At 36.4% G+C, this 24,866-nt stretch overlaps 1 protein-coding gene across 1 annotated transcript in view; it reads right to left on the bottom strand.

Moving 5' to 3' along the window:
* Positions 1-24,866, bottom strand: part of FAM227B (family with sequence similarity 227 member B) — a 93,755-nt gene that overhangs the window by 2,762 nt on the left and 66,127 nt on the right. Inside the window, exons 11-13 of the mRNA XM_064517329.1 lie at positions 10,069-10,137; positions 7,257-7,375; positions 297-6,262 (exon numbers count right to left, since the gene is read on the bottom strand). Coding sequence (XP_064373399.1) covers positions 6,089-6,262; positions 7,257-7,375; positions 10,069-10,137 — 362 coding nt within the window. The 3' untranslated portion in view covers positions 297-6,088. The remainder of the gene's footprint in view (positions 1-296; positions 6,263-7,256; positions 7,376-10,068; positions 10,138-24,866) is intronic.

Raw genomic sequence — 24,866 nt, 5'->3', positions numbered from 1 at the left:
ATTATCTTAATCCCATTGACATGCGCTTCATCACTGTACATGCTCCTGCTCCCAAATAGAGTGAGAGTAATTTTACCATTCACTTGAAGGGAGGGGATGAAGACTGTATATTTGACATTTTTCTCTCTTGCACCCAAGATACATATATATGTCTGTGTATGTACAGAAACACACACACACACACACACATTAACCCAATATGCAGTAATTACTACATAACATCTTCAGGAATATTAGTTTCTCGATTAATATGATTTGAATGCCAACTTGTATTTCAATAACTGCCATGCACTTACTCAGTATAATCCTTCTGAAATTCCTCTCTCAGTCTCCGTGTCTCTTTAATAACATCTTGATATGTTGGAGCAAGTGGTGTACTACAGTTTCAGTCAAGTGAAAGCGTTATATTTTCAGCTACCTAGGAAATTCATTTGTGCTAAATCCCAGTTAAACAAAGATAGATCCAGAACAACATTCACAAGACCTATCTTTTTCCAAAAAGAGCTACCATGAAAATCACAATCGTTACGGCTAGGATTAAAGTAGTGCTTTCTGATTTTTGTCACTATATGCTTCAACAAAAAAGTGGACTGTATAAGAGGCTCAGTACTGAGAAGTAACAATAGCATGAAAACCAGACTGATAAGGCTTAATTAATATCACTAAACCTCTGAATCATGAAGATTGTTAAATTACATTTTAAATGCTAATTTTGAGGTGGAGGCTTAGGTATTAGTAAGAGTTCACGTTAAGAGTCTGCAATACAGAAAACAGTACAAGGGGGAACTTTCACTGAAAATTGCTTTCTGGGATGTAGCCTTGCCTGACAGCTCTCCCGGCACAGCCAGGCTTGGCGGGGAAAGCACTGCCCGGCAGCGTTGCCATCACACCTGCCTTGCCTCGGCTCTTCTAGTTTAGCCAGCCGTTTTGCTGAGCGGCCTTCTGAGATTCAGCATCCCCTAAAACAAAGACAAAAGACCAATTCTGTTCTTGATCTCATTTCTGATGCTCTGCCCTCTGCTTTTGCACTTGTGTCAAAAATAATTAACTGAGACGTTCTGCAAGATACCACATCAGAGCCTCTGATAACAGCGCTGCAACTGCTGGGAGACCGGACGTGCCGCCGTGCTCACGGCGAACAGCACCGAGCCTCCTCTGTAATCTCGCATGCTTCAGCAGGGCTGCAACGCTCCTGGCGAGGTAGCGAAAGGCGGTACAAGGCAGCTGTAACAGACGCATTGGGAATTGCAGTTGGCTGAGGAAATTTTTTTCCCCCTATGATTTGCTAAAAATCGTCTAAACACAAGAAAACTATCAAAGTAGGATTTCTTTAAAAAAACCAAAAAGAGCCTTCAGGTCAGCTGCTATTTACCAGTAAAGCCGGCAGAGGAACATTCGCTGGACCCCCCCGAAGTCTCTGCAGATTTTGTCTCCAAGTTGAACAAAACCTGGATTTTACCCCAGCCCGCTATCCCTAACAGTACGTATCCATGCTATATTCACAGGATGTGTAAGACTTATTAACTAATGAAAAATCTGCAAAGGAGTAAAAAATGCTGAAGCTAACCAAATGAGAAGACATTAAGGAGCTTTCAGAATTAGCTGATCAGTAAAATAATTGAGACTGATTTCCAATAGCAGTGGTTCATGCAGAAGCAACAAACTGAGTGAGGATTTATACAAAAGTATTGGGATTTTAATTCCAGTGCATTTAGAGAATTGCTATTGTCTCCTAAGCACTACTTTGTTGGCCAAGATTACACACTAATATTGAAGAGGCAACCCCCCCATGCTCTCCCCACAACAGCATGCCTTTCTGCACTTGGCACTTGAGGCTCAAATAACTCAATAAAGATTAGATGTACTTCAGGCTGAAACACACCAGTGCCCAAGCAGCTGTTGTCTTTCCAGCCAAGCTGTGTGTGATTTGGGGTGGGAATAAAAATACATTCTGTTAGCCAATGATCGAGCCAGATGTGCTTTGATTCCAATTTAATTTTTCAGGGGATACTGAAGCAGGTTTGCATGAAACTCTTACTGCAGTTGTCACTGACTAATATTAAAGGCTTTTGTTTTGCTGGACTTCATATAATGGAGGACTTTACTTATGTTATCTATGTTTTCTGACTTATCTATGTCTCGTGACAGATTTTTTTATATATATATATAATATATATATATATACACACACACACATATAAAACTTTTTTTTGGTTAGGCTGGCTTGGGTTTGAGTAGGATATTTAAGTGTGCTTCCATTGATCAAATATCGAAATAGAACTAAACTGCTCTGATTAACAATGAAAAGTTTTCTACTGTTTTTCTCCCAGTGAACATCCCTTATGATCTCTGCTGGAACTGTTTCCTTCCTGTCCTGTAATGGCTTCTGTCTGGAGAAGAATTAGGATAAAAGTTTTAAAGGAGAAACTATCCTTGAGGAAGAATTCAGTGACCCACTTTTAAGCAGCAACAGCAGCTGCACAAATTATAAATTTTTATGAATAGCTGAACCTAATTTTACGATGTTAGAACCAAATACTCGGCTCTAACAGTCAGCTCTAGCTTTCATAGCTGAACTAAAAACTGTAACAGAGAACAGGACCTGAAATCAGAACTAAAAGAGCCTAGAAAGGATTTAGGAATCTTCTGCAGGATATCATTAAAGCTCCACCACTGAATCATAAGATTAATCTAAGCCAAATATTAACTATAACTTGAAAAACTTGATTGGAAAAGTTTTGGGATAAAGGGTTCAAGATCAAGGAGAAAATACCTATTGAGCTGTTTCTAAAGTCACTCATGGTCAGGCCTGGACCCTGAGGATATTTCCAGGTAAATTCCTGTATAGTTCTTTATAGAGTAAATCTAACTATATCAGCAGCAGAGCAGATGACAAGCTTTCAAAAGCCTTTTTTTTTCTTTTTTTTTTTTTTTTTATGTTCTCATTTTCAGAAGACCATATGAGAGAGTGAGAAGAGCCTTGGGCAGCTCTTGCTTGTGAAGATCTATAACAACTTGATGATGGCTAGCGGGCAGAAGCGCATCATGGCTGGAACTGGTTTTCAGTGCTTCCTCGAGAGGGAACTGACAGCTAGTGCAAGCTGCTTCGAAGGATGGACTTACCAACCTCTCACTATGGTTGATGAAAAACTCCACAATTTATTGTCTTGTCTGAAATTCATAAAATATTTAACTCTCTTGATCATGAGATTTTGGGGGTTTTGCCTTCATGAAGCAATCAAGTATTTTGTTAGTCGACTGTTGATAAACTCGTGTTAGGGGGTACAGATTAAGCAGCCAAGCTCGGTCTCTAGGGTTGATCAGTTGTTGAGCACATGAATACTTCTCTGCCACTACCAGATGAACGCAGACGGATGGAGTGTCTCCAATAGTTTTTTTCCGAGAAATACCAAAAAATAATTTTGAAGCAATGCTCCTCTCCCACTGTCTTAAGGTGCTATAGGAAATCATTTTCCAATCACCAAACTCTTTATTCTCGTATGCAAATATTATGCTATAGCATAAGTAGCCGTAATAAATTAAGACTTCATATTAGAAGATGGATTCTGTGACCTGTGTCCTCTGGTTAAGCAAATCAAATTTTAATGACAGAAAAATGTAATGATTTGGGGGATTTATCAGTATTATACTAAACTAGCAGCATCAGAGAACCTGCTCTTTGGTGACCTTCTTTCTCCCTGTCTTAGCTGTGCTGATTCAACATGAAAAATCTATTCAGACCTCCTGAAAGTGAGAGCACAATTATTTCAAGAAATGCACTTATTACAGCCCACTTGAATTAGGGGACTTGGTATGTCTGTACACAGTTTATACTTACTTCAGTTCCATCAGTAAGAAAATGGCAGTGACTTTGTAAGCTCTTCCAAGCAAGCGTAGGGGGTTGGGTTAACAGAGTCTGAATCTCAACGATCTCCACTAACGAGATTTTTGTTTTCCATGTAGGTGGTCTTTTATTTCTTAAATACAATTAGCATAGAGTTGTTGCCTGATGTTTTTATTTATTTTTGAAAGTGCCGACTACTGGACTTGCTTTCATAGTTCTATTGACTGTTGTGCTCCACAAGCCTATTTTCAGGAAATTTTGTAAGACGGATGATATTTTGAACTCCACTTTTTGGGCTTGAAAGGCTTCTCCTTTTACTTCCTTTGTCTGCTCATTAGGGGCTGTCTTTAATTCCTAGATGAGTTTTTTGGAGATAAGTTCCTTTTCCTTTGAAATATGTGCCACTAAAACAAAACAGTAAAAACAGTCTAATTCTTTAAACAAAGTTCTGCATGTATTTTATGACGTTCTATGCTGTGTAGTGCTCTGAGTGCTGCACTGAAATTTAAATATTTGTCCATTTTTTAGGTTTTCTCTAGACATTTCATGGCATGCATTCATTAGCTGCCTTACTCTCATTATGTGAAGGCAGGAAAGATCATCCATCTTGTTCTCTTTCAGCTGTAAAATGAATAGAAGGTTTCAGGCTTTTAATCAAGCTATAAAAAGTTTCAACATCCCCCTTTTTTTTTAAGGATGACATAGATGAGTGCTATATAATGTTTCCAACTTTTAAGATTTATTAGTCTTGCTTTCTGTGTTTCATAAATTTATAATTCATATTCTCAAAAAAGAAAATGGAACATTTTTGAAAATCAACATCATGCATATTGTGAATTACAATAAACATGTCAGCAAAAGTGGATATACTAACAGTTTTTGGTGGCTAATTCGCTAATTTATTCTTTTTACATAATTGGACAAATTATGACTGCCAGTTGTGGTCACATTAAAGGGAGAATTGTGTGGAAATTTCTATTCTCAATAAACACATAAAGAAGTGGACACAACTTATTTTTAGACAGAATTCTGCTCATAATGTGAACAGTCACCTAAAATCTGCTGAGAATTTTATAATCAGTTTCACAAGAAGTCAAAAATTTTCTTTTTATCCCATTAGTCATCCTAATAACAAGTTATAAAATGTCTCCTTGTAAAGTTCATAAAAAGATTCAGATAAATATAAAAATAACACACTGAAAGTTGAAAAAAGGAATTTTCCAGTCTTTCATATGATGCTGTGAGATTTGCTGAAGCCAGTGAAGTTAATTTGAACTAGCATAATACAGAATCTGACCCCTAATACACTGAAGTAATAGGAGTTGACCTGTTAACAAAAGCTGCTGAGATTCGACAGTGTTCTTTTTAAGTAAGCTGCAATTTCCCTATAGTGAAATATTCTACCAGAAGTGAAATACACTGAGAAGCAGTGGTAAACTGATTTTCCTTTAGTATACAGAAGATCAGAATTTTGAGGACTCCCACCAGAAAATGCTTGAGGGGAACTCAAGCAATCTTCCTCAAATCCACCAAAAATAGTCTAGGTAGAAACAATTCGATATACATTAGTAAAAGAACAGAATTAATTAGGAAATCTTCACTTCTGAAACCCATTAGTTTAAGATGTAACCACAAAGTGCTCTGAATATACCTGCACTACACAAGAGAGAAATCTACCCTTCAGGTAAATGCCAGGCAGAAATATATCCAAACTCAGAACAGACTCTAAAGTTCCTCAAGATTTATAGATGTTTGGATCCAAAGAGTACAGTTCGGTGCCATAGCAGAACCAAGACAGTATTTGAAGCTAGAATCCAGATATGATGGGATTTTCATTAAATTTTGGGAGGTTCAATTTATGTTTCTTATTCAGCCTTATTCTTCAAAAACCTAATGGAAAAAAATAAAGTAACAGAACTGAAGTGCAGTCTTTCCTAAGACATTTTAAATCATATGTTAGGTTAAAGGATAACAAGATGAAGGACCTATCAAATCTTTCTTCTGTATTTCTAAGTTTCTCTCTTTGGACAAACCACTTGCTGAGATTGTCTGCATTACTGTGGTCTGCCTCAGCCTAAAAAAGAGAAAACTGTCCCAACTATTGTGATCATAACGGAAGAAGGAAAAAAAATAAATGGGTGAGACTTTAGTAACACATTCTTCTCCTCCCCACCCCAGCTGGTTTAAACCACCTTGGCAAAAAAAGTTTAGAAGAAAAGTTTATAAACACAATACAGGTTGGGGTTAAAAAGGATATGGTAGTTTGTAAACTTCTGTACGATTAATCCTGCAAGTCAAGGAATACGATGCAGCATTAGCTATATTGTGCATCTTAAGATAATTGGAGACCAAGGGACTTTGACCACCAAGTCTGAAGAGCACACGCCTGCATTCTGGATCTGGGCCGATATAACAGGACTGTAAAAACGAGAGAAAATTCAGCAAAGCATATTATTATCAAACTAACTGTCTGCAAATAACAGAACAGAATAAGAACTTCTGCATATATCTTAACAAATATCTCTGCTGATGATGTTTTGTTGAAAAAATTCTCAGTTTTAATAAAAAGTAGTATGCTACATACTGGTACATACTGATATCAGTATAAGGAGGAACCAGTATTTCTGACAAAGACTGAAGGTAATGATCAATGTTATGGGAGATTGTCTTTCTCCATTTCAAGTAGGAAAACTCCTGCAGACTATGACAGGCATTAGATGCCCACAGCAGGGAATATAACAACCTGCAAGTAAACTTGTTTTAATACTTGCTCTCCATCAATGCAATATGTTATGCACTGTAAATTTAAAATCAAGATGTGTGTGATAAATTAGAGTTTTATCCAGAAAGTACCTAGTAAAGCCCTATCTTGACCTGCAGGTTACTACATTCACGCCCTTACCAGAATCTGACTAGTTAATTCTAGTGCAATGCTAAAGCGTTTTCAGTGACCACAAAAGGAAAACTGTAAAAATGGTAGGAAAGAGGGTTGAATAAAGTCATATAAATCACATAAAAATAACCCAGTACGGATACAGATAAAAGGAAAGGACCAACATAAATAGAGCATTATTCAAAATCACTAATAGTTTAAGCTAAACAATCAACTCAAAGATTACATTTATGTCTGATTTTAATGCCTACTGTTCTTATAAATACAAATCACATCTAAAATTACTGTAACTGCAAAAACAGGAAAAATATTTATTTTTTCAGGTTATTTTCTCCAATTATGTATAATGTTGTTTTCTCCTCATAAACCCCTATATTCTGATGTTGCCGCTGTATAGGTAACTTCAGTCAGTAGAGTTATTTCTGTAGCGCAGTTCATAAATATTAACAGAAACAAAGCCCTTGTTTAGTGTGCTACCCTTAGTTACTGCTTTTAACATCACAAACATATAAAGCAAACCTTTGTTACAGTTTCTGATTCCTTTGGCATATCATTTATATGTTCACTATCTTCACTTATTTCTCCATCTGCCGTATATTTTCTGTCTTCAAGTAGATCTTCGCAACTGATGTCCTCTACTAAGAAAAATATAAAGATCATACACTTTCACTTATTAACAACATGGGTTTTGTTGGCTTTCTGTTCTTCTGACATCCCTTTTCATTGTGCAGCATATTCTTGGTAGTACAGGGTATATATCACGCTTTCAGGGAAATGTTAATAAGCCAAACCTCCCCTTAGTACACTGGAATGCATTCCCACACAAAATTTTCCAGACAAAACACTTTGCAAAGACGATGCACTATAGATGATGAATCAGTTAATGGAAAATAGTGCTAAGAAGGCTATTTAATCCTTGTTCTTTAGCTTAAAATACTAAACTACATTATAGGGAACATACTGACCTGTCGATTCACTGGAAACTAGACAATATCTTACTAATACTAGCAATAACATGCAGATAGCTTTACCTATCTCAGACATTTTTAAAAGAGTACTATTAATAATTATAGACCCCCAAGGCAGCAGAAAGTACAGAATAACAAAGAGCTAGGCTCACAAGACTTGGAGGTCCCCACCCCTGCCTGCCTCCCACAAGACTTGGAGGTCCCCACCCCTGCCTGTCTCCTGAAGTTAAAAATAAGAAGCATGGGCACGGGAGGATTCCACTTTGTGCAGCCTGGGCGGGGGGGGAGGCTGAGGGGAATTTTGTCTGTGCACCGTATAGAAACATTACCCTTTATGTAGCATGCACATACACACACGTGCTGCCCAAGTGCAAACCTTACGTTCTGTAAAGCTCCTCTTGTGAGCAATTCTATGTTGCAGTAACGAATGAGTAAGACAATTACAGAACAAATGGAGTATGCAAGAATGACACACTGAAATTTTTAAATAGATCTTCAGTACCCTTATATACATTCAGGAAAGCTGTTAGAGAAAAAAAAATTGCTGGCTTCTTGAATGTCTTGAAACAAACAAATAAAAATGAGTTCTAGCTCGAGTTGTAGTTTTACAGTAAATTGCCAGGCATTCATGAAGACAAAGCCAGATCTTAGCTGGGCAAGTACATCTTAGCCACAGGTTATAAAGCAGACACAGATGTACAAAACTATCAACATAGGAAAACAAAAGTTTGGAACAGCAGTGAGAAAAGCTTTACATTTTTGCATAACAGGAAATCCACTGAACAAAAAAGAATTACAAATAACCACTAACATGCCTCATTTGCCTTAAAGAAATACAAAAGCTCCTAAAATGAGAAATAACATCACTGAATAAGAACAACCACAAAGTGAAGAGTTTTCTTTCAAAAAAAATCTCTCTTTGAACATAACAGCTCAGTGCACAGAATAGATGATGGAGGGGAGGACAAAGAACTGCTAAAGCAGAGCTGCAATGAAAGCCAAGCTGAGATAACCTCTTCAGGTTCTGGTGTCGGCAGACAAACACCATTCAAAAACAGTTTTCCTGCAATGACATTTCTTTTATAGGCCTTCACAACAATTTATATATCCACAAGCAGAATGTGCCAGGAACAGGTCCCAGACTACTGAAAGTCAGCAAAAGGAGAAAAGGAGGTTCCCAGCACTTCTAGATTAGTTTACTTAATTTGTATTCCTAGAAAAATGTTAAAATGCTAATAGCAAGAAAGGCTATGTAATACTGAGATGTACTGGTTCACGGGCAAACATCTACTCCAGGAGTCTGTATCTCCTGGAGTCCTGACTTTTTGTTTTCCCTTAGCAGTACACACAGCTTATATAGATTCATGCCCTGCTATGTGCACAGCCATAGAGATACCCAGTCCTTCTCAATTTCAGATGCATTTAATAGAAACTTGTAAAAAAAAAAAAAAAAGAAAAAAGAGGGAAAGATGGGTGGATAGTGAATGTACATACGGGCAATACATCTGTAAAAAAATGTAGTTACTGGAAAGCACTCTTTCCTTTTTCTACTTCTTGTCCATTTCTACATTCTCACCGGGGATGGATGCAGTACTCCCCTCCAGAAGCTGGAGAATGATTCTGAAGTGTGTCTGAGAGTTCTCTTAGCAAAATAATAACTGATGGAGTGCAAATGAGGCACTGTATTCAAGCACAGAGTTTCCCAAAAGTGTGAATGAAGCTCCAACTGGCTGCACTGCAGAGATGTGAACAGTAGCCATTATTTGACCACATCCTTGTTGTAGCTCTCCTGGAGCATGTCTGATCACCAGTGAAGAAAATCATCTTTATTGTCTCATAGCAATTTTTGCTACGGTCCATTTAAGTGGACAACCCCTCAGCAGAGCCATCTGTACTCTCTGATGTCTTGCAATAGAAACAAACAACCAAAGACATCATTGGATTTTTCTGATGTTGGCTTCTCAGACATGGCTCAGGACTTTCTAACAACTGACTTGTGTAGAAATACTTTAGCTCTAAGATGTGAATTTAGGGAAGAAAAATGGATAAATGAATCTCCTGACTCAAATTACAATCTAACCTTGTTCAGGAGCTTGTGTTCAGAGATACGCTGTCTGGGAATAACATCTGTGTGCCATAGGAAGATCTCCCACACTGCTTGCAGAAGTGACCGGGACAAACAAAAATCCTTCCATGGAAAGGTGCAGCAGCAAGCAGGTAGACAAGGGCCCGAAGGGCTGATCAATAAAATGTAGTTCATATCAAATTCAGATTTCACTGGTGTGGAGTGTTTCTGAGAAGGAAACACCAGGAACAGAGAAGACAGATAGCTCGTCTGGTGGGGTACTGAGGGCAGAAGTTACCTTGCTGATTAAAACCAGGAGTGATCTCAAGTCCTTCTGGTGCACTCATGCTACGGAGTAGAGTTCTCCCTGTAAAGAAAAAAAAAGTTGTCAGAGCCCAATAGGATTAGTAACTAATAAGATGAGGCTAAAAAAGGTCTACTATCATCAAGGATGGTGCCAGAGGAAAAAAAGAGGAGACAATGCTGCCAAAGAACACAACCATTTTCTCCTGATACCTTGATCCCCAAAGGATCCCAGGATTATAGTCCCAGGACAAGAGAGACAGCTAGGAAAAGGTGGCAGGCAGCCCAGCTTGCCCGCCCAGTCAGTAATGAGGATTTTATTGACAAGATTTGTATAAAAGTTGAATCACTGAATATCTGTCAGAAAGGGGAAGGAGTGGAGGGTTATTGCTGATATTTTTTTTCCCTTTACTGTAACCGTCAAGCTCAATGGCACCATCCTAAGTGATGATGCAGCACTGTCAGAGGCCACACTTAAATGAATCTCAGTATCTCCTGATTTGCTGGCTCTGTCTTCAATAATATGACCGTTACAATTGGATCTAAAGAAGGACCTGTACTTCTGAAAGCTGACCTGTTTTCCAAATTACACCATTTGGTTTATTTAAAATATTGCTTCTTCCCACAAACTTTTCTCATTTGTGTAAATGCATGAACGCTAGCCATTCAAATCCCTGAAAATTTTTCGTTCAACAAGATGGTCAGTACATGAACAGGACTTCTTTTCTAACTCACATGACCTCATTCGTCAGAGCTCAAGAACAATATAAAAATAACAGCTCAGATTTTTTGCCTCTGCCTTTCACATTCCTCCACAGTAAGTAGGTCCAGAAATCATTTAAACAGACACAAGCCTTTAAATAGTTAATAAGGAAGAGTTAATCAAGAATAACCAGGACTAGAAAAATCCTGATTTTGACAGTCTTCTCGTCAACAGAATGAACATTCATCTACAGTCCACTGAAGAACAATTTAAGGCACAAATAATCCTGCAGAACCTTTTTATTGCTGACAATAATACTTGGATTAGAATTAGTACAGCTTGATTTTTGAATCCCAAATTGAGTCTGCAGAGAAGGCAGTTTAAAAAAAAAAGTTGTTTTTTATTTAACGTGCAAACCAAGCAAACTTGATCTGGAAGTCATTAACAGATAATAAACATAACCTTCCCCCACTCACTCCCAAGATGCCATCTCTACAGTCACTTTTCAGAATACAGTTGTATTTTTACAACATGTCATCCTACAGAGAAAAGTCTTGCAGGCTTTCATTTTATCTGATTTCTTCCTTGCTGCTAAGGAATTAGTGCATTCTCTTCAGCAGGACTCAGATCCTGACAAGCAGAAAGAAGTGGAGTGGAAGGAGGAGGAAGTGGGAAAACAAAGAAGAAAAGTAAGAGACATTGAGGAGTAAGTTGCATCTTTGCAAAATTATCATACAGATTATTCATTATGATAAGTCATAGGCATAAGAAAACATACACATTTGATGCATTTACTGCTGATAGTGACATCATGGTGACTGGTTTTGTTTCATCATCCTATACACTAAATCTTTACAGTTCAGGAGATAGTATTAAAGGTGGAAGATATTTATTTGATGTACACATAAGAATTTTTGGTCTGCCATGTTGTTGTATTTGCTGATATATAACTATAATACTGTACCTAAACATTTAGTTTTATTTCTAGCTTATCACAATAGTGGAAAATTCAGAAGCTTTTTATCTGTTTGAAAAAAACTCTGAATCTTTTTTTAATTCTGATGTTGTCATTAAAAGCTAGCCACTAAGATTATTACTGTTACTTCAATCTTTTTACAACTTTATTGTTTCTTTTTGCAAAGGTCTGGATAATTAAGACCTTACACAGGCAATATCCCACTGACGTCAACTAGTATTTGTCTGGGTAGAACCCTTACTGCTTTATTGCCACTCAGGTCCAGGTGTTTTATGAGCAAAAGTGAAATCTTGCTCACTCTGAAATTAATTGTGTTTAGCCAATGACATCAATGCCAGTGAATTACTAGGGATTGCCTGAATTAGGGCTTCCAACACAGCTCTCAATGGCTGTCAATAAAAGTGCAGATCTTTTCTTTAATCTTCTTGTCCTTTGTGGCTTTCATGAGTATAGACGTCATTACTTTTTGTAGAGTACTTTAGTTCAGTCATCAAGATGCAGATGAAGTTGTATTTCAAAGTTACCGTGTCTGGAATTAGTTTAATTATCTCTTTTCTGTACAAATACAATATTATAACTGCCTCTTGCTTTAACATATGCACCTCTGTAACTTTCACCATTCTTATAACCATTTAAATAAAAAGCCAAAACATTCTAACATAGTAAGTATTTTAAACTAGATACAGATATTATGTTAATGAAGCTAATTATGAAAGTTTTACAGTTTTTGGAGCACTCTGATACCTTTTGAAGCTCTCTAAACTTACTTCTGAGTGTGACCAAATATTGTCTTTTGAACAAATTTAAGGATGTCAGTATTTCAAACCTTCTCATTTACAGGTGAACTGTGAATGCAGTTTTGAAAATACAGTATGCACGTGTATGCTTGTACATAAGTATATGCAAGGTACAGAAACATAAAATAATTATCCATACTCTATTATACATACTCATATTGTACTGGGAGATTTCAACAACAACAAAATCAGGTATTTTCGCAGTTCAGCATGAACATAAAGACCTTCAGGGAGCTTGTGCTCTAACAAGGAATATAATATGTTCCTAAATAGCGGAGAAACAAGCAGTGAATGAATATATATTCAGAACAGTGAAAAGGTCAACGTTTTCTGTATTGCTAAAAATTATCTACCAACAAATTGGACTGTGTAAATGAAAATGAGACGTAAGTGAAAAGTTTGTCTGCTTAGTGAAATATTTTTCCAAATTCTCTTTGGAAAGACAAACATCATTTGGAAAAGAAAGCAAAAAATACAGCCAGTCAACTTTACAGTGTGCTGCAGCAACCAGTCTCAAACAAGTCCCTCACAGAGCTTGCCCATTACCTAATCACTCAACAGTAAGCAAAGAGTCCAGCCAGTACTTCTTACAAAACAATTTCTTATTAGAAATTAGGTATTCAACAAAATTTTATGTTGGGTGGCAACTGCAATATTAGCGCAAACAATCCTGCTAGACAAAGCAGCGTAACGCACATCTCTCAGAATACAGATACAGAAAATATTTCTCACAAATTTATACCTAATGAAAGTAGTGCTCCATGTTAGAAAAATATTATAGACGTAAAACTGCTTTCACTCTATTTTCACTCTAACAGCTGTGGAAGCATTATAGAAAACACCAAAGAAGAAAAAAATAAATAAATGCACAGCTTTTGCTCTCATAGCATACAAGAAAGTCTACAAATAGAAAAAAACCTCATTGGTATCAGCTCTTTTCCAAAACAAAAAGTTATAGAAATATTTCAAAGAAGTTTTGAAGCTTTTTAACTATTCTCATCACATAAAATACCTGCCTCCTTTTGGTGCTGAAAAGCAACTGGCTTATTTTGCATGATAGCCCTGTATACTAAGGTTGTAATCTGTTTTTCTGCCTCTGCATCATGACCAGTGACAGATTTTGTGAGCCACACACTACTATCATCAGATTAGGCTTGGAAATAACTTTTTTCACTCCTTCCTTTCCAAATAGGGAAATAAATCATTTGAAAGCAGTAGCATTGGTAGCCTTTTTCAATTATTCTGTTAACCCCAGCAAGTAATCTAATTCAGTCTCAAATCTGTGTGAGTTCTTGACAGCCTTCGCAACATAGGAAAAACCAGTCCAATCTTTGTCTTTAAAACCAAAACATTGCCTCCGATTATCTGAACAGAGAACAGATCTGCTGTGTAAAGTGGTGTAATTTCTCATTTTGGAATATTTCTTTTCCAGATATACAAGAATTCCAAAAATGCTTTTCAAAATATGGTCCCATTTTAAAAGGAAAGAAACAAGAGATCTTTATCCTAGTTATGCTATTGTTGTCATGGTCCGAAGATGTGAGTGAAGCAACGTTTCTACAGGGAAGAAAGCTATTATACAGCTAATAACAACTGGAGAAAAAAAAAAACAAAACCACACACACACCAAAACAGCCAAGCTCTGGGGGCACAGAAGCTTTTCCAAAGTGCCTAGATTAGATGACTAAGATCCATACACTTTTATTCTGTCTCATTTGAGTTCAGTGCCTGAACTCAAAATCAGGCGTGGTGCAAGCATCACCTCATCTGCTTCTCTGATTTGAAATTATCTACATTATTGGTCCTACAAGCTTGAGAGGGAAATGGATTTGTTAGAGGGAATAAGAATTGGTGACCCAAGGAGGGAAAAATACTCAGTACTGAAGGGACCAAGTGCCAGATAAGCAGACCACAAAACAAGATGTCAGACAGAGGCTGGAGATTCAAAATCGGACATTCAAGAAGAGGTCAATGATGGAAGGATATTTCAAAATGTGACCTAAACATCAAAGCTCAAGGTAAGCGGAGGAAGAGAAAGCTGGTGATATCAATTAAAGAGAGCAGACTCCTATGGGACCCCAACATGTAAGTTTGTTTCTTTTTACTTAGGAAATACCAAGCACTTGCTTAGCTAAGGTAAAACTGTGCGTACCTAGAGCAAAAATCAAGACTTCACTTTGACAACTAACAGATGCCACTTATTTACTCTGAATCCTCTCAAAAACTTGAGGAAAAAATAAGAAAAAAACATGTCTTTCTAGCAAGCCTGTAGGTAAGAATGGAATTGGAGAATTTGAAAATCTGGGTTTAGTGACTGGAGAAGATTTGCTATCAGTTGCTTCTTATTTAAATATAGAACCTCTAGGTTAGGTTTTCCACTTATCATCAGATGAGAAAACTTTAAAAGATAAAAATGACCATACTGAGAGCTTGTATGAATAAAAGTGACCAGAAAGGCTTAGAAGCTAAATGCTGCATCTGCCACATTATACTTCAGAATCTGACTTCTCTTAATGGAAAAAATAAGAGTTACCTGGATTCTTTTCTATTGTAACATAAGAATACAAGAATGGCTGTACTGGATCAAACTAAAGGTACATCTAGCGCAGCATCCTCTTTCCAACTCTGACCGACAGCAGATGCCTAAGAAAGATTTTAAGAACATGGCAAGTGAACGGTGATATTTCCACAGACTTCTCTCCTGGCCACAAGCAAGCTGTGGCTCGGGAACCAGAGGTGGACACTCTGCATTTTATAGCCCTCTGCAGATTTTTCTACTAACTAGTTATCTTTGAAGCTTTGTAAAATTTAATATCTACATTATCTGCTGGTGCTTAACTTCATGCTATATTAAGAGCCATCTCTTTTTTAGCTTCATCTGATGTTCTGCTAGTCTCACCTCACTTAAAATTAGGGAATATCAGAGAACTTATACAAAATCTTGTCATAGACAGCTGAAGATTTTTGCGTATTAAAAGATCTTGCAAACAGAAAGCTCTTCTCCCAGAAGGTCTTCTGACAGAAAGAACAGAGATTCATTTTCCTGATTTTGCTAGTCTAATATTCCCAAACTACTGGACAAGAATCTTTATTTTCTAGATTCAATATTTTCAAATTCTTATACTATGACCAAAACTTTTAATACCAGCTTTGTCAAATATTCTGTGTTACACTGTACTTTTCTGAGAGGTGATTTAACAACATTCATAGTATCTAGTACTGACTGTTTGAAGATCAGCTATTTTCCCCACTTTTTCACTGTAGAAGTATTCATTTCTGAAGTACAGCAACAAAAGCTCTTGCAGTTAGGTATTATTATTTTTACAGATGAGCTTGTCTGCAGACCAAGATGTACAATAGTTAGAGTTCAAGTGCACTTATCGCAGTCCTTAAAGGAAGCAAGTGCATCTCACTTAATTCAGTCCTTATACAAGCAAATAGCTTGAAGTTTAAAGTAAATAGCTTTTCTCAATAGTGGTTCACTCTGAGATGTTGTCATTATGTATCTATTTACTTTTTACGCTCAGTAGCCCTAGTGTGAAGAAAAGAGGAAGAAAAAGCAAATAAACTGAATCAGAAGGGCAAATCAGCTCTGATCCACATCCCTTTTCCAGGATACATATATATATAGAGAGAGACATATACACACCTCCCTAGCAGAAATATTTCTTTATTCATATTGTTAGATTTATGCAGACTTTTTTAAACAAAATTTTGTGCATTCATAACTCTGTCTAGGAGAATTAAGGAATAAACTATACAGACATGCATCAGCCTGAAAAAGAGGCAACTTAACGGAGTGACAAACTCTTCCATTGCTCATAAGGTTGACATACATGAGCCACATGTTGCCTGGTACACAGTCTGCTGATAGAGGTATTGAACTGGAGTATCAATCAAATAATAATCAAATAACATTAAAATGTTCTGGTGGAAACCAATTGCAACAATATACTGTCGTCTTGCTGCTAGTACTGCTGCGCAAACTTCTACTTCTACAGCTACCAATATTGTTTCTATCATTAGAAGGATTTACTTCCTTTTTTTCTTGATTAAATTAGTTTGTTAGAAGCCCAATTTCATTGTACAAAACAAGGAATTCATAAAAGACCTCTTGGAGTTAAGTGATCACTTTGATCTTTGAAAAAGAATTCTGCTTCCCAGAAAGTACAAGAAATCTTTTACATTAAGATATTCTAGATACACACATACTAGTAATGCAGCCACTGCAGAATTGATATCAAGATTGCTAGAATGACAGAACTTTGTGAAGCCTATCTTGTAAGTGCCCTCAAATATAATTTTTCAGTTTCATATCAAGTATCTAATCTAATGCACTCCCAACCTGCAAGAGAGAAATACTGGATCAGTGCCCTGAGAACAAGAGCTTCAAATCTTCATACGTCTTCAGGCAGCTGTAGCACAGCAGAAGGCTTCAAAGTGTCTAACTTATTTATCTAAATACAAGAAGATGGATCTACATAATGTTATTGAAGAATTGTTGAGTATTATCATTATTTCAGCACATAAAGAAGTCTGATTTCCATAATTAGTATTGGTGCTTATTCAGAAACATATTCTGTAGATGGCCCTGCTTTAGTGATGAAAGGTCACAACCAGGACTGTAGCTTCTGCCATCCCTAATTGAATGCATGCAGTATTTTATTAGAAGTACTTGCAAAAAATAGAACTATTATTATAATCACCAGCTTTCAAGTAACTTCTTTTGTTTATACCCTCTTGTACACTTGCACATGAGCAAAACTTCATAGCATATGAGCATGCAACACAATTAAAGAAACCTTTCTCTGGAGTGGCTTTTTATAATTAGAAAAGTAGTATAGCAATGTTTCTTTTTTCTCTTCCTCAGATTAATTAAAACATTCTGTGCTTGATGGCTTTAACATACTAGGAAAACTCTCTCTCTTTTTTTTTTTCTTTAAACAAGCTTTAAGAATATTCAGCTGTGGCTGCAACCTGTACTAATCTGAGAGTAATCCTCGCTATCATCACCAATGCCATGCTATCCGACATGTCAGATATATTCCCAGCTGGAGTGTGATTTTAGGAAAAGGGTATGGTTGTATAAAAAAAATCTACATTTTATGAAGTCTTCAGAGACCACTGCAAATACATGCAGCATAACTTACAGCTCATACTCACATGTGTAACATATACTCCTTACTGCAATGAATGCCTAAGTTGCCTGCAGTAGTTGGTCATTTCATCTCACCAGAAGTATCAGTAAGGACTAGACGGGCATGTAAAGTTTGTTGTTAGCCTCCAGTGCTTTGAATCAGCTGCTTCTGGTGAACGAGTGATAGTTTTAGGAGTTCCTGTTCTTTCAGCATTACTTTGACAGCACCTTAACTGTTAGCTCACATACGCAATCAGGAAATAGCATGGAAACTTGCCACACAGCTGTGTTCGCCTTAACAAAATACGGCAGTAACAGTAAGAACTAAAAAAAAAAAAAAACAGCTCCTATCAACTCAGATATTATCTTTCTCACTTAGTATCTTACCAATATCTTATCTCACCAATATCTTCATGTGTAATGGCAAGTAACAACATTTTCTGTTGCTAGCTGAATGACCTGAAAGCATCAAGTAGTACTCAGAACAGCTCAGTTTACGAGAGGACGAGCAGGCCACCCAGAAAGACTGACTGTCACGACTGGCCTCCAGAATATTTTTCCTGTTTTTGCAGTGCTAGGTAATAATTGAAACAGTGTTTGGCTCTAACATCTGCTGCTAGTTGAGATATGTAACTAGCTTTTCCAACTTCAATCTGAGATACATTTTGAACATTATTAATTCCCATGAGTTAGTGTCAAAGCCTGAAAGCAAAAGTGAGCTGGTTGCCTCCTATCTTCCAGTATTTAATATCAGTTCTGGATAGAAACAGCTGGAAACAATATCACATTTGCTACAATAAGTTTTCAGAGGAATTTGTTGAAAATATATCTACGAAGAGCCAATTTAGAAAACAGCCTTATAAATCGGTGGTACCTACAGGAAGAGCCACATAAGCAAACTGCTTGAGTTCATTATATAATCAAGTTAAATAGGATATAGTTAGAGCTAAACTGACATCTTCCAGAATCATATGGAAATCTAGGCACAATTTTGTCTCAAACTCTGAATCCAAGTGCCCTCAATTAAGAGGACTCCGAGCATCTCATATCTATCTATCTAGTAATGATTAAGCTGTGGATGGGTTCTGCAATACTTCATATGCAGCTCCTGTTTATTTTAGGAAATGCTAAGCATGTAGAAACTTAAACTCTGAGTTTGCTCTGTTGCTGTCATGCACAAATTGCATTATATTAGTCTTTACTCTGCTGTTTTTCTGGCTTAAGTGAAAGCATTTAACCCTTCTTGAAATCTAATGTTTTTCATTATTTTAACTTAAAATGCATACTATGTAGACTGTCATTAATTACTGTAATGTGTCATGAAATACAAATTAAAGTAAGAAATGAAAAGTCATTAAAAATTTAAAGTGAGGCTTTATTTATAATTGTGATAGTGAAAAAAGTATGGCACAACTTTGATGGTGGACTTTTTTTCTCTTTTATGACATGACAACATGCAAATGACTGTTGCATGCATACCTAGGAATTTCCACTAGTTGTGTGCGCACTGCCAGAGAGATTACACGGTGGATTAATGCTTCCCGAGCCTTGCTGAATTGTAGTTGTATGCCACCAGAGAAAATCTCTCTTGTCAGCTAGGGAGACACTAACAAAGTATCTGAAAAGTCTACAGCAGTAGATTTTAGGGAATATCACTGGATTCAGTCAACAATGAAAATAAGCTTGCTCTCTTTTCTTATTGACCCCCAAACCTTTTAACTGCTGAACAGTAATGTTACACATTATAGCTATAATTTCATCAAAAAAAAAAAAAGTCACACATTTAAATTCAGGAACAAATATAGGTCAGACATTAAAATTACAAAATGTTTTCCATATATTTGCATGCAGAACAGCAAGAGGAGTAAAAAATACATATGCCTTTCTGGTTAAATACTGTATGCAACCCTGTGACTGGCAACAGTAACGGTACTGGCAGGAAAAAGTTGATTGATTTTCAGCGGGGCTGCACACACTTTTATAGGTGAGTCTTGAAAAATGCTTAGCCATATTGCAGTCATTCAAATGTGCGTTAAAAAAAAAAAAAAAAAGAAAAACAGGTACAGAAATTCTGTTCCCCGTTACTGCCATTCAGATTTCTAGATACTCTTGATTTAAACAGCAAGTTTAGAGAGACTTTAGGAATCCATTTTTTTCAGTAAACAATGAAACTCCTTTCTATCCTCTGAGGCTATTCAAGGCTTAGAAAGAGGAAGGAGATAATATTCTGGTTCTAATTATTAAGGTAATTTTGAATGAACAACTATCAGGTGATGAGGACTTCACACTGGTAAGCACTTAGCATGTTCCCCAGTTTTTCTAAAATGGAAGCAGAAAAGAACTGGTACTGCAGAAGGAACTCAATTCTTTCTGAGATCCATTTTACTTAGTCACTGTACATATCTAAAAATACATAAAACTGTTTCCTTCCTGAAAATAAGTCTGGGAAATTTGGTCTTATATTTCATTTTCTCATTCACAGTACTAGAATGCCTTATTTCTATTTTTAATGACACTTCCTATTTTCCTGAATATCAGAACATAGCTTATAATTCCTAATCCTAATTAATTAAATAATTATTACCATATATAAAGCAATCCGAATGCTTTTACGACAAGATGTTTATCATCACAGAAGAAGAGCTTATTAACAATATGCAATCTTTAGATGCTTCTGAGTTGAACACTACAAGCTTATTCATACTATTTTGAGGTTCTGATACTTAAATTCACAGGTAATGATCATTTTTGAATACAGACATCAATATTTCAGTAAAGAAAGCACATAATTCTGTGCCTGTAGTACTGGGTCTCATGCTTGAAACCGGGGTAGGTACTTAATAAAACATTAATTGTATTTATGATCACTATCAAAGTGAAGGAAAACCATTGTGATAAAGAAGCTTATCAGCAAAGATTTATGATCTTGCAAATGTTAATATCTCTGGCTCTGACAATTAGCAACTTGATTCATGCAGTATCAGCAGGATCATTTCCCTATATCTGTGTTGGTTCTGCTTTCTTTTCCTTCTGCACAAATCTACCACCATCCTATTCACTGGCTTCAATGCAGTTGTCTCTAGTTTGATAGAGCATATCACTGCTTCCAATGCAAATGTTTTCTTGCAGCCAAAGAAAGCACTGTAGGTTGTAGCATCTGAAGAAAAAATGGTTTCCTTAAGGCTGACTAAAATAAATCACAAACATTTTTTCTTGAATTGAATTTATCCACTGTTATGGACTGAACTGATTTGCTTCCTAGTTCTCGTCATTAAGCTAGGGACACCTGCTAATGAGCACTTTTCTGTAAATTGTCATATGGAAGTTATATGAAGTTGCACTAGTGCTTTCAGGAATTATCTGGCTCAGTTTTTTCCCTCTGTTCCTCCAAAATCATGTAGACTGCACTAAAGTTGCATTCAAAGTAACTAGCAGTAATACTGCTTATCATCCAATCTCCTCAAAAATTCAGAAAGCTGGGATTTATGCTGTTCCCCAGTGTCCCAAGAAGTACTTTGTTTTTTCCTCTATCTGCAAACTGTGCCTCTTTTCAGACAACTCTTTCACTTTCAGCTACTGGAATGGATGCTCAGGGGAGGATACAGTGACTCACTTGTATCATTTCCTCTCTGTTTCAAATTGCTGAACTTTTATTGGAAAAAAATTTTAATGTAAGCCCTAGACACACTGTGTCAGCTCCCTAACAACTCCCTCCAAATAAGCCAGTACCTGCAATACTTTAGTGCTATTTCTGCAGAAAAGCAAGAGATTTCCACTGTGGTATGAACCAACCTCCGTGTGAGAAAAGACAAAATAAAGTAGCAGTTAGCTTGAAAATCAGACGGCTGAGGGGAACAGAATAGTGATCCATGAGTAGCATGAGTAAGAAGTGATCATTCACTGTTTTTAATGTCACGAGAAAAAGGGCAAGGGGCACCTACGAAAATGATCAGGAAGCAGGTTCAAAGCAAATACAAAGAATTTTTTTTTAATGATTTCTGAAATAAATAGTCTCAATCCAACAGTTTAGGAAATCCCTAAATCATTAACTGCTGGACTGATACTAAGCAAAGATGCTTTGTTCCTCTTGCTCCTCTGTACTAACCATTGCTGTGAAGAGTACTGGGTTACATCTGACCCTGTAACTTTTCTCACTTTTTCCAGCTTTTATTTGAGTACTCCAAGTGGAACATTCGCCTTGTCTCTGCTTCTAAGCTGAGTGGAAAGCTGGAACAGTAATCTTTCCAAAGATGAACAATAAACCACAGATCATCATTTTTTCAGGTGTAAGTATGTAAAATTGTATTTGGCTTTTAGTCTCCTAAAACATGGAGAGCTGTTTTTGATTAATTAAATTAATGGCTAAAATGGGGGATATGAATGAGCAATCATTTTAGCTTTGCTCCTTATCTCTAGTACTGCTTACTAAACTGTGCCATCAGTTTATAGGTTAGACCATCTGAATTCCTCCAAACTTTTAGTATAAAATTGTTGTAAAAGTAGTGAGAGGGAAAGAATGAGTGGCTACTTTTTTCATTTTTATTATTACTTTTTTTAAAATATGACCAGGAAAGTATTACGCTGAGTATCTGAATACATTAGTTACTGCTGTGCAGAAAGCACTAGAAACGTATCTCCATTTAAAAAGCAGACTAGTTTCCACACACACAAATGTATTCTCAGAATAGCAAAAAGCTTCAACAGGTGCAGTCATGCAAGGAATTGCATGCATATGCAGGCATGTGGTAGAGGATCTAGCAGGAACTCCACTCTATAACTTTGGATATTTTCCTACAATTTGAAACTCTATCTCCAAATATTTAATATACATGCTTATCTGTTTGTAATCAAAAAGAAAAAAAAAAAGCGACTAGGTCTGACTCCTGAACTGACTCATCTCTTAACAAAGGTGTCGAAATAATTTATCCAGACAAGCAGTACAATAGACTGAATTCATAGCAGGCTTAATTTGTCACTTCTGTAAATAGATTAAAACAAAAAAAATAAAATAAAAAAAGCTGAGCCACACATTCATTTAAAAGTGAGCAAAGGAAAAAGTTAACGTTAGCAAAAAATTAAGTTAGAAAAGATTTAACTTTTTATAAAATATGCAGTGAAATACACAACAAATTCGCTATTCATTTGAGTTTCCTAAGGCTAAGTACAAAAAGAGTATATTGATTTTAGAAACTTATTCTGTTTAATTTTAAGATATAACTTGCCTGCTCAAAGTGTAGTTAATCAAAAGGGATTGATTTCTGACAGCTGTTATTGTTTGAAAAGTTAATATCTAGGAATTCTGTATTGATTTGAAAGGGCATCTGTTTCTAGAATGTGTAAAGCTTTGATAAAGCAGAGATAATTTATCTGCTTTCATTTTGTACAATAAAGCTGCTCTTAATATTCTTATCCTTATCTTATAATATTGCATGTTAAATAGAGGGGCTTTATCATGCCATCAGTTTTCAAGCAGAATCATTGAAGTCAGATGGGCTCTCTGCTCCAGAACGGAAGGAAAGATATGATCCAGTATCATCTTTCTTGTAGTGGGAAAATGGAAGAAAATTAATTATAACTATATAAAATGAAATAGTAAAGGTTGTATTATGCCACTGATTTATAAATAGTTTATTCATTGATAAAAGCGAGAAATTATACTTTGTAAGGTATAGCTAAATTCATATTTCATTCTAATATGAATGTAATAAAATTTATTGACCTTGCAAGGTCAATTTATTGACCTTTGTTAACAAGAACAAAGTATTCCAATTTTTATTATTCAAAAATTATTTTCAACTAATTATTTTTGCTTTTAAATATTCATTTTAAACAAGTAAGTGCTATTGTAAAGAAAAACCAATGCACCTTTTTTCAGCCTTAAGGAGATATATTCTGGAAATAGTGCGTTCATACCAAAGATCTGTTTCTGCCTCTCTTCCATCCCTCTGCATCTTATTTACTCATTTATTCAGCAAAACTCTACACTGGCACTACACACCCAGAAAAAAAACAATTTTTGTGATGCAGCTCTTTCTCCAGCCAAAGGTAAAATTGAACTGCCTTCCGTACACAAGACAGTGGAATCTTCCAAAACAGAAGGTGGAGCTAATGATTTTTACGGGGGGTCGTGGTGGCGCAAGGGGAGGTTTTCTGATAAGATTTGGCAAAAAAGAGCCTCTGTTCTTGTACTGACTTGTACTGAAGTCTAGGATAGAGTTGTGAGAAACGATATGCTTGACATCCAACTAGCTGAGCAATGAATTTGTAGGAAAAAAAACATAGCATTCAAAAGTCATAGAAGTCCTATGTCTACTAGTCATTTACTGAGCTTTTATCCTGTTCTCCGAATATGTTTTATTCCACAACAACATACTGTTCCTAAATATATGCACATAGAAATCTGTGTGTACATGCACGTATTCTTTTGTACATAGTACAAAAATGAGCAACATATGATGACATGAGTCTACGAGAAAGCTAAGCTTGTAGTCCAGCAAGGGGGGTGGGGGGGAAGATACACACTAAGTGCTGTTCTCATTCCCAAAGCACCTGCCACTGCAGGAGGCCACCTGAATTCAACTCCCAAATTTATTTAACTGTATTGCTGTCTCATTTCATAGCCTTGGAAAATTTATATCTCTTCTTCACACTTCAATTTCCCCAGCTGTGATCCCAAGATCAAGAATTCTCTATATTTTCTTCTTCAGAATTAATGCTGCTTGCATATGCCCCTTGCTATGAAGCTCCTAAATGTTTTCTGAAGAATACTACAAAGTTGTAGAAAAGCAAATTTTCATATTGGTGAGCTTCTTTTCTTTGTTATTTATACAGTTTTGTCCAAGTATCCTGAAAGCAATCATGGTGCTCCTGCAGAAGTAAAATTGTGATATATACAAGAATAATACCAGAGGAAACCATTTGAAGTCAGACCACAAGAGTAGAAAAGTTAAACCAGGGATCTTGAAAGATGAATTTGGTTTGCATTCAGGGTATAATTTCAACACCTGAAACGTTAGCCAATGCACACCATCTATGACTTGAATTACATCCCAGCTTGGAATCTTGTTGCAGTACCAATAGCTCGAAATTGGCTACCAGGGAAATCTCACAATGCCAAGCAGACGGAGAAGTGATTCTCCACCCCTTCCTTCAATAGAAGCAAAAATATTTTTGACTCATG

Source organism: Dromaius novaehollandiae, chromosome 10 (assembly GCF_036370855.1).
Source record: "Dromaius novaehollandiae isolate bDroNov1 chromosome 10, bDroNov1.hap1, whole genome shotgun sequence".
Classification (NCBI taxonomy): Eukaryota; Metazoa; Chordata; class Aves; order Casuariiformes; family Dromaiidae; genus Dromaius; species Dromaius novaehollandiae.
Note: the sequence above shows the minus strand (reverse complement) of the source record. Positions and strands in the feature narration are given on the sequence as shown.